At 29.8% G+C, this 13,103-nt stretch overlaps 1 protein-coding gene across 2 annotated transcripts; it reads left to right on the top strand.

Moving 5' to 3' along the window:
• Positions 1 to 507: 507 nt before the first annotated feature.
• LOC111313540 (cellulose synthase-like protein B4) lies at positions 508 to 4,344 on the top strand. Of its 2 annotated transcripts, none has more exons than XM_089752349.1 (9): positions 508 to 831; positions 899 to 1,220; positions 1,322 to 1,447; positions 1,571 to 1,690; positions 1,777 to 1,989; positions 2,103 to 2,238; positions 2,565 to 2,743; positions 2,849 to 3,199; positions 3,924 to 4,344. In XM_089752349.1, the coding sequence occupies exons 1-9, from the start codon at positions 572 to 574 to the stop codon at positions 3,936 to 3,938; spliced, it is 1,722 nt and encodes a 573-aa protein (XP_089608475.1). In that variant the 5' UTR covers positions 508 to 571; the 3' UTR covers positions 3,939 to 4,344. The 2 variants fall into 2 exon arrangements, with proteins under 2 accessions (XP_089608475.1, XP_022769956.2); XM_022914221.2 differs by having other exon boundaries at positions 3,575 to 4,344.
• Positions 4,345 to 13,103: the final 8,759 nt, after the last annotated feature.

The following is a 13,103-nucleotide window of genomic DNA, read 5'->3' as shown; positions in this document are numbered from 1 at the left end:
ATGAGTTTGTTTTTATATACTACCAATGTAAATTTTATGAAATAAGAGATTGATATATATTTGTATTTTTATTTTTTAATGTATCTAAGGATATGTATTATTTTATTAATTCCTCTTATAAATCTAAAAATTCCACTTATAGCAATCAAATAATTTTTTAGAAAATTATTTCATATAGATGTAATTATTGATTCAAAATTTGTTGTAATTGAATTTGATCTTTTTCTACACGAGTGAAAGCATATCTTATGACAAGCCTAAGATATCCATCCATACTTCATGTGAATTGTGAAACAACAAATATAGTATTTTAATCTATAGGTGAAATAAGTTGAAAACGCTTGAATTAGTTACATATATCTCTACTTATAATTATAGAAATTGCTTGATTCCAAAACTGAAAATTGAGAAAGAAAATGCAACTTTTTTACGATTATTAATTGAAAAATAATGCAATTTTATTAAAACATAAATCTCTTTTAAATATAACCATTATAAAGTTAGAAAGGAGGCCTCAGAATCTTTTATGAACACACAACACATACCATAGCAGCACTCTACGCACTCTTCTATGGCACCCAAGGAATTCTGTCTCCCCTTGTATGAAAAAATTGCTCGTAAAAACACTATCCACAGAGCATTGGATATCACTCTATTGTTCCTTCTCGCTTCCCTCCTGTTTTATCGACTCCTTGCTCTTAAGAACCATGGATTTGTCTGGCTCCTTGCTTTCTTATGCGAGTCATGGTTCACTTTCAACTGGTTTCTCAATGTCAGCTCCAAATGGAATCCTGTGGAATTCAAAACGTATCCAGAAAACCTTGAACAGAGGTACAATGACCATTATCTTTCTGTTACTGTTTATTATAAATAATTTGTTCATATATTTTGTTGTCAGGTTTCCGGAGCTTCCCCCTGTGGACATGTTTGTGACGACAGCAGACCCCGTGGTAGAGCCGCCGATTATGACTGTAAACACCGTTCTCTCTTTGTTGGCTGTTGATTATCCAGCTCATAAACTTGCTTGCTATGTATCCGACGACGGCTGCTCCCTTCTCACCTTTTACTCTCTGGTGGAAGCTTCGAAATTTGCCAAGCTTTGGGTCCCATTTTGTAAGAAATACAAAATTCAACTCAGGGCTCCCTTTAGATTCTTCTTGGACGATCCTACATCATCCTCTGCAAATTCTGAGTTCAAACAAGAATGGAAAAAGATCAAGGTACCCAATTCCAAAGTTGCGAGAGCAAAATTAATGTTGTTAATAATAAATTAAAAAGTATCTTCAGATTTTGTCAGAGTGTAATATCCTAATCTATGTAGGCTGAGTACGAGCACCTTAGCCTAAAAATAGAGGAAGCAGGACGAAAATCAACTCCATGTGATCTAAGTGGTGAGTTTGCTGTTTTCTTCGAGATTGAACGCAGCAACCATCCAACGATCATCAAGGTAACTCATTGTAGAAAAAAGACTGTCTTAAGTTTGAAATGTTCTCCACTGTTCTAATTAATCGAAACAAAATAATGTATATTTGGTTATTAATTTGGAATCATTCGAATTGTTTTCTTGTAGATCATAGCAGAGAACAAGCAAAGCTCTCGGGATGATGATGTGCCACATTTGGTTTACATTTCCAGAGAGAAACGGCCGAAACAGCCACATCATTTCAAAGCCGGTGCCATGAACGTTCTGGTAATTAACTAAAAATCAATTCCCCTTGAGGCCAAATAATTTGTTAGGTATAATAAATCAGCCTTGGGTTTTCGTTTGAAAAACAGAGTAGAGTGTCAGGATTGATGACGAATGCGCCCTTCATGCTGAACGTAGACTGCGATATGTTTGTGAACAATCCACAAGTTGTTCGTCAAACAATGTGTCATCTTCTCGGTTCCAAGAGTGAAAGTGAAATCGCATTTGTTCAGCATCCTCAACGCTTTTATGATGGACCGAAGGATGATCCCTACGGAAACCAATTTGATATTTTTTTTGAAGTGAGCCATATAAAATTTTCATGAACCTCAATGAATTTTCTACTTCTCTGTTTTCTTCTTTCCTTTTTGGAATTGCTTCATTCACTAAGAGAATTTACTTGTTGATGTGTTAGTATGTGTTCCCTGGAATAGCGGGAATCCAAGGACCCTTATATAGCGGAACAGGATGTTTTCACAAACGAAAAGTTATCTATGGTCTATGGCCTGATAACGCAGAAAATCAGGGAAGAAATCATACATCAATTGAAGGTATATACTTGATGAACATTCTATCTTTAAATTAAGGGAGTAAGAGACCATTGTTGTTATGCTATGATTTAATATTTTTACTTTCGTTAATTTTTGGATAAAAAGTAATAGAATTAAAATATTTCATGGAATATTTCATTATTGCAAGTGAAAATTTTATTTCAATTTCATTATTTTTTATTTAAAAATCAATTTTAAAGTAAAATAACAAAATTCAATGAAATTTGTTCTAAAGTAATAATTTCTTTTCGTTTTATAACTCTAACTATATTCCAATGGTTATTAAAATAATGGGACCGTGATGTTTTATTCTTTTCTATATGTAGGAAAATTAGATGATTGTGAACAGTTAAAAGTGTTTGGCAAATCAAAGGAGTTTTCAGAATCAGCAATTTATGCATTGAAAGGGAAGAAGGATTTTCCAAACAACCTTTCAGATTCTCTTGAGGCAGCATTCCCGGTTGCAGGTTGTGGCTATGAGTTTGGTACAAGCTGGGGGACAAAAGTTAGTAGAATAAACCTACTAAAATATTAGTAGCAGAGTATATATTGATTTGATTGTAAAGTGTAAAACTTGAATTTCGAGTATAATTGATTACTTTTACTTCAGGTTGGATGGATATATGGATCCATGGCTGAAGATGCCCTTACGGGGTTGGAGATTCACAAGAAAGGGTGGAAATCCACCTTTCTCGCACCCCACCCACCGGCCTTTCTAGGGTGTACGCCGTCTGCGGGTCCGGTAGTAATGAGTCAACAGAAAAGGTGGGCTATAGGCTTGTTTGAAATCCTTGTTAGCAAAAACAGCCCTATATTTGCCACCCTGAATGGAAAGCTCCAATTCAGGATGTTGTTGTTCTACATCTGGTTGTTTTTATGGGGCGTCTCCTCAATTCCTGAGCTATGCTATACTGCTCTGCCTGCATATTGCATCATCGCCAACTCCCATTTTTTGCCCAAGGTGAGGACAATCTAGTAACTACATGTAGTATAATAGTCGTATAGAATTGACAGTGGGTCGGTCCTTATATGTTTTCTTTTTATTTTATTTTTATATATAGCACATTGTAGTCAAGGGATAGAATAATGGGATGCAATTTGAATTTTATATGCCTTCGTAAATGTCTTTTTTTTAAAGTTTATATAGATAGATCCCAAAAAATGAATGAGGTAGAATCAATTACTTCTATTGATTGTAAATTTTCTTTAAAAAAATTACTTCTGATTCGGAAAAAAAAAAGTATTTAGGGAAAGTAAAAATGATTTTTTTTTTTTTAAAGAGTGACCTTTATGTGTTTCTAATAGCTAACATGTTTAACAATGAATATATATGCAGGTCCAGGAGCCGGCCATATCGATTCCAGTTGTGACTTTTATGATTTACAACGTGGCTACTCTCAGGGAATACTTGAAAACCGGCATGTCCATCCGAGCATGGTGGAATAACATGAAAATGGGAAGAATAACAGCAACCTCGGCGTATTTATTTGGATTTTTAACCGTCGTCCTCAAACTGTTAGGGTTGTCTGATACAGTTTTTGAAGTTACAAAAAAAGATCAATCTAATTCCGACGGTGACGAAACTGACGGTACCACAATATTTACTTTCGATGAGTCACCAATTTTTGTGCCGGGCACGACCATTTTGCTTGTGCACCTGACAGCACTGCTCGCCTTTTTCTTAGGGTTGCGACCATTAGTTGATAATGTTGGGCAGGGAGTAGGGCTAGGGGAGGTCTTGTGCAGCCTATGGGTGGTGCTATGCTTCTTGCCATTTCTGAAAGGGTTGTTTAAAAGAGGAAAATATGGGATTCCTTCTTCCACCATATTCAAGTCTACTTCGTTGGCATTAGTTTTTGTTTATTTGTGTAGGACTTCTTGGGGTTGAGACTTGGAGTTTGTACTTTTTTATATAGAAGGGGCATAGACCATGAAAAAAGAGGAAAGAGATTTAAGGATCTTTGTATCCTCTTATGACCTCCTTAACTACTAGTCAATAAGTTGGGGACTACTTTTCCATTTTGGTGCGTAGATTAAATTTTCTTGTAAACGAAGATGTTAATTATATTTTCTTCGCTACAAACGATCAAATTGTCCTTTAGAAAATACTCTAGTAGTTAAAATTTATTATTCTAATTTTAGAGATCTTGAGTTGACTCTTATCATGTATAAGAAAAATAAGGTTTTTTAGAAATTAATTATTGAGTGAGAAAAAAAATTTACTCAAACTTTAATGATTAAATTAAAAATTTTAAAAGTTTAATAATTATTTTATAAATATTGTCATAATTGAGTGACCAATTACATATTTTACCTTAAAATAAACCGATTCATCTATTATTTTATGGAAGATTTTGAGGAGCATTGCTTTGATAATGCAATGAACAGAAAGTTCTATAAGAATTTAACCATTTTGATATTGAAATTTGATTGGAAACAGGATATCTATGATTTTTTGAGATTTGATTGGTGAAATCACGTATTTTTATCTTGAACTGTCAAATGATACATTGTGTATTTCACAATTTAGTTAATAACATGAGAATTTTGATTTTTTTTTCTAATAATGTCATCAATATCACAAGACAATATATGATTTATCACTTGAAAATCTTCAAGTAATTTACTTAATAAATTTTAATTGGCACTAGAGAAAATTTAAAGAAAAATTTTGAAAAACATGTGACATTTTTATGACTGAATAAAAATTTTCTCGTCCTAAGTCATGTCTGATGAATTTTTCTAAACTAAAGAAGAAAATAATAAAAGCAAAAAAGTAATATAATTAATTTTCTTACCGAACGAAAGAAATATAAAACTATAAATTAATGGTAGATGGGTCACATACTTTCCAAGCATATAAGGTTTGAATAAAAATTTAAAATTTTATATTTAACATTATCAGCATATAAATTATATATTTTCAGTTAAATAAAAACAACTGAAAGTGGAACCTGAACATTGAGGACAGTGTCAGCATTATATATGTTTATCCAAGTGCTGTTAACTTTTCGTTTCAATGATAGAGGTTGTGGAGACCGTCGGTGGACCAACTTCTAAATCAGCATTAATGGTGGTACTTATCGGGTGAAAGGTACTAAGTATGTAGACACTTTATATGGTACGAGATTAAATAAACGAGGTCTAAATTACCTTGATTTGGATTTAATCCAAGTCCAAATCAATTGGGTTTCATTCTAATTCAAGCTTAATTATTTAATTTTTTATATTTTATATTTTATTTCTATGTTTTTATATTTTATTATTTTATTATTTTTATCTTATTTATCCATATTTATTATTTATTTATTAGTCTTTTTTTTTATTTGATTTTGGATTTTTGTTATAGTTTATCTTTAATTTTAATTCATTTATCTTTAAATATTTTATTTTATCTAATTATTTTTTTTAAAAGAAATAATTGAAAAATGGATGATCAGCCGAAATCAAAGAGAAATGGATGTTGATGAAATTAGATAATTAAGCTAAGGAAATAAGGGAGTTTTATCCTCAAATGATAATTCATATCTTAATTTCGAAATTGAATAAAAGTTTTTTTTTTTTAAAAAAAAACATTATTTTTAATCTGATAAGGTAGAGCTTTTTGAAGAATCCAATCTCAAATAAAATATTGATTGAGATTTAACTTTTTTCCTATAAATAAATAGTACACCATTACAACAAGACAATAACATAGAGATCAATTAGAGCAATAAAAGAAAAAAAATTTTTAGAGAAGTAAAGTAGGAGAATTTTTGGTAAAAAGATTTTTGAAAATTTTGGGGAGTTGTGGTTTTGGTTTGCCATTTGAGTATTCAAGAAGCTAGAAGGTTTAAATTGATACTTTTTGGCCTTTTTTTTTTTCTAGAAATTTGAAATTTTTTTTTTTAAAATCTAGTTTTTCGTTGAATTTTTCATCAAGTTTCGAATTTGTCGATAACATTTCAACAAATTTTCTTAGTTTTCAACGACTTTTAAATAACATCTCTAATTTTTAACAAAGATTTTCAGATTTTGGTAAAACTCTGAAGAACTTCGACCAAGTTTGCAAAATCTGGCCATCGATTTTTTTTTTTGTTTAGAAAAGCAAAAAGGAAAAGAGAGAAAAAAAGAGAAGTTGGTGAAAAAAGAAGGGTTTTGGGGTTTTATACGCTGCATAAGTGATGTCTTTTTGGTTTTTTTTTTTATTATTTTGGGCTTGATGTGCTTGTTTTATCGAGTCTAACTCGACTTGTTGCCCAACCCAGTCTTGTAACTAGTTTCATTCAGTTGTTATTGAATTGAGTTGAGCCGAGCCAAACTCTCAGCCATTTTAACTAGCTTTTGTTCTTGCAATCGAGCCATTTTTTAAGCCAAGCCAAGTTGAGCCCTAGGTATTTTTTTTTATTTTTCATTTATTTGTTTATTTATTTTTATTTGATAAATTAAGATTATTTAATTATTTAATTATTTTTTGAATATGTCTTTTCTTTTTCAAAGATTTTTTTTTTAAAGAAAGTTAAATATTTTTTTAAATAAGAAAAATTTTAAAATTAGGGAAAAAGTTAATATATTAAAATTTTCTTAAGATAAAATTTCAAGAAAACTTGAGGAAAAATTTGAGAAAAAAGTTAGAAAATCAATTTTTTCTTAAATTAAATAAAAAGTTTTTAAGGAAAAAGTTGAAATGTTAAATTTTCTTTAATAAAAAATAAATTCAAAAAATTAGAAAAAAGTTACGTATCAATGTTTTGCTTGAACAAAAAATAATTTTAAAAATTATGAGGAAAAGCAAAATATTGAATTTTCCTTAAATAAAAAATTTAAGAATTTGAGAAAAAAGTTAAAGTGTCAATTTTTCCTTAAACAAAAAAATAATTTCAAAAAATTTTGAAGAAAAGGTTGAATTATCAAAATTTCTTTAAAATTAAATTTTTTCTATGAGTTTCATAAAAAAAATTAAGATAAATGTTAAATAATCAAACAACATTGCCTCTATAAGAGAAACAATTGTTTTCTTATATACTCTTGAGATGAGGGAATTCCTTATGTGAAAATATTGAAGTTAATTGAAAGTAATTCCCAATGCATTTAAATTTCAAAAGACTTAATGGATAATACGAAAACAACTAATACTATCATTTGATAGACGTTATAAGAGTGTTATAATATTTCTCATGCATAACCATACTCTTGGATCTAGCTTGGTTTTGTATATTAGAATCTACCTTTTAAAGATACTTGAGTCAAGCTTGGGTTTTAAAATGAGACAAATTTGATCAAGTGGCTAATCATATCTAATCTAAAAAGATTGATGGTAACTTCTAAGACCATGTCTAGCAGTCAAGTTCATGGATTTATACGTTATAACAGTTTAATGATTTCACTAGAAATAGCATGAGTTAGGCCAATAAATCAATTTATGTTATCCAAAAGCCTAATAAATTTGATTTTTTAAAAAGATTTTATTTAGTTATTTATTTATTTTTTAAACTGTATTTATTATGTCATTTATATGCATGTGTATAACATGAACTTTATACTTGAGTTTCATCCCTTTAGAAAGGTGTAAAATACTTAAGCTTTTGTGAGGTTTTAATGCCTCCACAATGGCACACAAAATACTCTTACTTAAATTAAACATTTTCGCTTGTAGCCTATAATGGATGAGGATTTTGGTGCTTTACTAGTTTGTGATGGACAAATATATAAAGAGTAATTTGAGAACCGTTAGATTATCAATCTTAAACCATATATAACGAACTCTAAAAAAACCTAACCTATAGGTAAAGCCATGTCATTTCCCTTAAAATGGACCAAAAGTTTAGGATTCATTCATTCTTATTATATATGATAATCTAATTTATTTCATTTGTTTTTTTTTTTCTAGTGCACTAATTAATCTTTCTTTTTGTCTATTCCATTTTGTATGATTTATGTGCATACCATAAAGTTGTATAATGAATATTTGCCTTAAACAATTATCAACAAAAGGGATTTTCATGGAATCTATGGAACAACTAGTCTACTTTTCATCCATACTGGCTATGAGGAGATAGCAGCGGTTAACCTTTTTGAAAATATGGAGAATGGTTGCAATCTTTCACCATCAATATTAGCAGAGACTATCAGATTATTGGGCTATTGTTGCCAGAATGGAGGTTACCTCATAGGGTGTGTACCATTATTATATTTATGGATGAAAAGCCATTTAAAGTGCTAGAAAAGTGCATTCTCGAACCTTTACTTCCATAATCGAACACCCATTAAAGAATTTTGTGAAAGTGAATGGCTAGAGTAAAAGTCTAAGAAGGAATGGGTTTCCTATAAGGGCCGGCAAACATTGAGGTGACATGGTTAGTCCCATAGATGAATTGAGAGCTCATTTTATATCAGTATGGATATGAGACTATGGTTCCACTTTTGGGCCTATAGGGGGTAATGAGTTATACACCATTCTTGGTGAAAAGATAATTTGGGGTAGAGCAATTCATTCCTAAGAGGCACAAAATTTGTTTAGCTCAAGAGTACTTTCAAAAAATTATGATGACTTTAGGAATTTTATGGGTGGAATTTTGAGAGATAAAATAATAAAATTTTTAATTTTGATTTTATATTTAAATAAATCTTTATATTTTAATGTAGCTTTTAATTTATATTTAAATAAAGTTTTAATCTTTAATTTATACTTAAATAAGTTTTTAATATAAATTAATCTTTTGTTTAAAATAAAAGCTTATGTAAATATAAATTAAAAGATAAAGAATTAATTAGATATAATAAATGTATAAAAACTTTTTAAAGTAAAGTAAAATAATTAAGAGCTTTTCTAATTAACTGTTTGTTTTGTACTCGCTCTATCACTACAGTGGTTTTGATTTTTAGCAGCGTTTTTTTAACTGTTTAGCGGCGTTTATTAACGCCACTATAAGGTTACGGCGTTTGTGAAAAAATGCCATGCAAAGTGCCGCCTATACACGTGTCGCGGTAAATAACGACGTTTATATGTGAAGTGCCGCTATTTTAGCGGCGTTTATATCTTAGAGACCTCGCTATTTCAGTTACGTTTTTATGAGAAAAACGTTGTTGCATTTACAGCGTTTGTAACAAAAAATGCCGCTACTTTGCATGGCATTTGAATATGAAAATACCTCAATATTTGTGGTGTTTGTATCTTTTAGGCACCGCTAATTCAATGGCATTATTATGAGAAAAACATCGTTGCTTTTCTGGCGTTTCTATAAAAAATGCCACCTAACTAACAGCGTTTGCTGGAAAGAACGCTGGTACTTATAGTGGCATTTTATGCTATAAACGCCACTAATTTTTTTACAATTTTTATAATAAATTTTATTTTTATTAAAGAGCTTAAATTCAAAAACTGAAATTAATATTAACTTTATTCATATTTAAATATACATTTAATTAATACAAAATTTAATTAGACTAATAACATTCAAATATTGTAAACACATTAACCAAATAAAAAATTAAAATATATGCAATGGATGACTACATACATTTTGCTAGCTACCAATTGATAAAGAAAATTTTCCACCTTGGTCACTGGCATGCTTAACAACCTACTAAATAATACCATATAATTTTTAACACTTCATTGTATGCTTTTTTTTTATTTAAAAATTTTAATATTTACTAACTATAATACCTGAGTTGATGGAGCACCAAGATCATTTTTTGGAAATTGTTGTTGCATAAAATTCATAAGATGATCAAATCGATCATGCAATTGCTAAAATTTTACACGCTCTAGCTTCATTCTAGCATGTTCTTCTTCAATTTTGGTACTTTTCTATTCTCTTTTTGCTTCTATTTGCTGAAAATGTTGTTGCATAGTTTGCATATCCCCTTTCAATATTGAAATATCTGGTGAAGACTGACTTGCTGAGAGTGTAAATTACAGAGAATTATATCCATAGTAGGCAGATAGTGTTGGACCCAATCCAAGGCCTCGGGCTCGTCCATGCCTTTTTTTTCCAGCAACTTTTATAAATATTTGATTTTTCATTTCTTGCATGTTGAGAGAACCTTCAGATGCTACTTCAATCTCAGCAGCCATTTTCTCTTTTGCTTTCTCCTATGAATTTGTCATATACAACAATCAAGTTTTATGACTAATTGATTATATGTTAAAAAGAGTTAATATTTACTTTATATTAAAATAGATGATTCAAATTACCACAATTTTTTATGTTTTGACATTTATGTAAGATCCATCATTTTTTGTGTGTGTAATGCAAAAAAGTTTCACACGTCCAATTGTACCACCCATCTCATTCTCCTATACAAAAATATATGTTAGTTGATAGGATACATATCAACCACAACTTATTTTTGCATATCAATCCTGTCAATCAAGTATGAAAATTTTGAATAACTTTAATCTCCTTTATTTATATTTTGGCCCTGTAACAACACAATAGTCTTAAATATACGCAAAGAATAAAAGTATTTTGGGCTTTCACACATATCGATCATGGAAACCAATTTCAATTATTTTTTCCCGGTTTAATATGAAGGATTGAAGTCATTCAATATGTTGAAAGGCATCTAAAATTTATTTGTATATTTACCTTTTATATGCAAAAATATTCCCAAACAGAGATAACTGACAACTTTTTCTCTCATATCAACTATAGAAACCAATTTCAATCAATCAGACAAGCTTAATATCAAGTATTGAAGGTATCGAAACTATTAAAAATCAACAATAACAACAACCAGATAATAAAGGTGTAAATATATGTAAACAGTAACTTTTCATACATATCATTTGTGTAACTAAGTTCAAAACTTTTGATAATGTCCTTATCATGTATTGAAACAATCAAATCTATTAAAACAGAACAATAAATGTAAATTTCCATATTTACCTTTCAACGGCAGAAAAAGTTCATTAATTAGAATAAGTTAATTATCATAAACTTACGATTTCTTTTTGCTTTCTTGTAAAACTTTTTGATCCACTTGTATGGCTATATTTCTGTTGCTTTCTACTACCAATCTCAATCTATTCTATTTTCTATCATAAAAAATAATTGCTTATATGATAGAAATTCAATTATTACAAACTGAAACTATCAACACTTTCATCATTTTATTATATTATACAAAGTTATAAACTAATACCTCTTCTTTTCTTGAGAACCAAAATCTAACCAGTTGTTCATATTGCCACCTGATCAAAATACAGGGTAGATTTTGCATCATCACCTTTACAGTACTTTTCAGTCGAAATACTTATTCTTCAAACTATGTTATAATCTTTCCATTTCTTTCCCAAGGACTTAAGCACATATGAAGTTGGTATTTCAAGTACAAATTTTGACTGTAATAATACAATAAGAAAAGTTTGAATAAGTAAACACAATGTAAAATAAAAAATTTGAATATTTCTAATTAATTATACTAATACCTCAATAAAGTTTAATGTATCGGCCTTAACTTCTTCTGAAATATTATGTCATGTTTCATAATGAATAGGTAATTTCATTCCATTACAGGCTAACATGCCTAGAAATCCAGCCAATAGTTGAGCCTTTTCACCAATTGGTTGGCTATCAGAGTTTGCAGACACTATAATATGCTCGTTAGGTGGTAGTGCAAACAATTCCTTCAAAATTGTCTGGCCTTTGTTCCTCCGTTGACCATTATTATCAACTGCAACAAATATATAATATATTTGTAAAATTGTAATACTTTTATCATTATACTCGAATTCTAAAATTGGAGTATATTATACCTGCTTTTGAATTTAAAGCATAATCAATTGATGGGATACTATCTAAACTTGGACCTCTCGTATTATCAGATCCAATATCAGTTAAAGGGTTAGAAGTGATGTAGTTAGATCCGACAGTACATTTATTTCTCTCCAAAGGATTCAGTCCATAGCCAATATCTATAGGTGCCGCAGATGGTTCTGAACTAATATTTTTGATATGTTTTCCTTTCAACGTACTTTTTCGCATTGTAGCTTATCTACATCATAAAAGTGAATATAGAAAAAATTTTAGTTCAAAAGATATATAAAGACATTTTCAATTTAAGAAATCAAAACCTACGATATATAAATAACATATCAATTTAATTAAATCAAAATATAATATATGATTTAGAAGACAATAATTATACAATTGCGAATGTGACATTATTTACATACTATTATTTACTACATTATGTCTTAAACACTCGAATTACAAATTATAGTTGCACGAAATCATGGTTCGTAAATGTCTTCAGTAACTTCTTCGCGGACCCACGAGCATTGGTACTGCAGATATTCTCATCCAAGTTTTGTTCAGCAAAAAGATAACATTCAATTCTATGTTCATCATCATCTTTGGTATCTAACCCTATATCAAATAATTTTTTAGGTGTGTTTTGAAGAACAACAAACTATCCTAATTTTTTTGGATCTTCAAAGTAAAATACTTGTTTCACTTGAGATGAAAATACATAAGGTTCATCGATAAGGTGTTGTCCTATATGAATTAAGTGAGAAAAATGAACAAGTGTAAATCCGCACTGATATTTTTTAAGACCTCTTGCATTATTCACATCTGCCCAATCACACCGAAATAAGATAACTTTCCACTTGCCATAATAATCTAACTCAATTATGTCATTAATCATGCCATAATAGTCAACATTTCCTTGAAAAGGATTTGTGTCCCTAGCACTAGTATAGCTAGTAGTTGATGAAGTCACAACAACTCTTGAATTTTTTGTACTTTTAAATATCTCATGGAATTTTGTGTGAAATCTAAATCCATTGATGATGAAACCTTTGTATCGTTTCACAATCTGGTTCGGACTGAGTGAAAGACACTTCACCTCTTCACTAACAAGCCTTCCACTCTAAA

The sequence above is a fragment of the Durio zibethinus genome, chromosome 23 (assembly GCF_047325235.1).
Source record: "Durio zibethinus cultivar Kanyao isolate XHJ-2024 chromosome 23, ASM4732523v1, whole genome shotgun sequence".
Lineage (NCBI taxonomy): Eukaryota > Viridiplantae > Streptophyta > Magnoliopsida > Malvales > Malvaceae > Durio > Durio zibethinus.
This window is presented reverse-complemented; position numbering and strand designations above follow the sequence as displayed.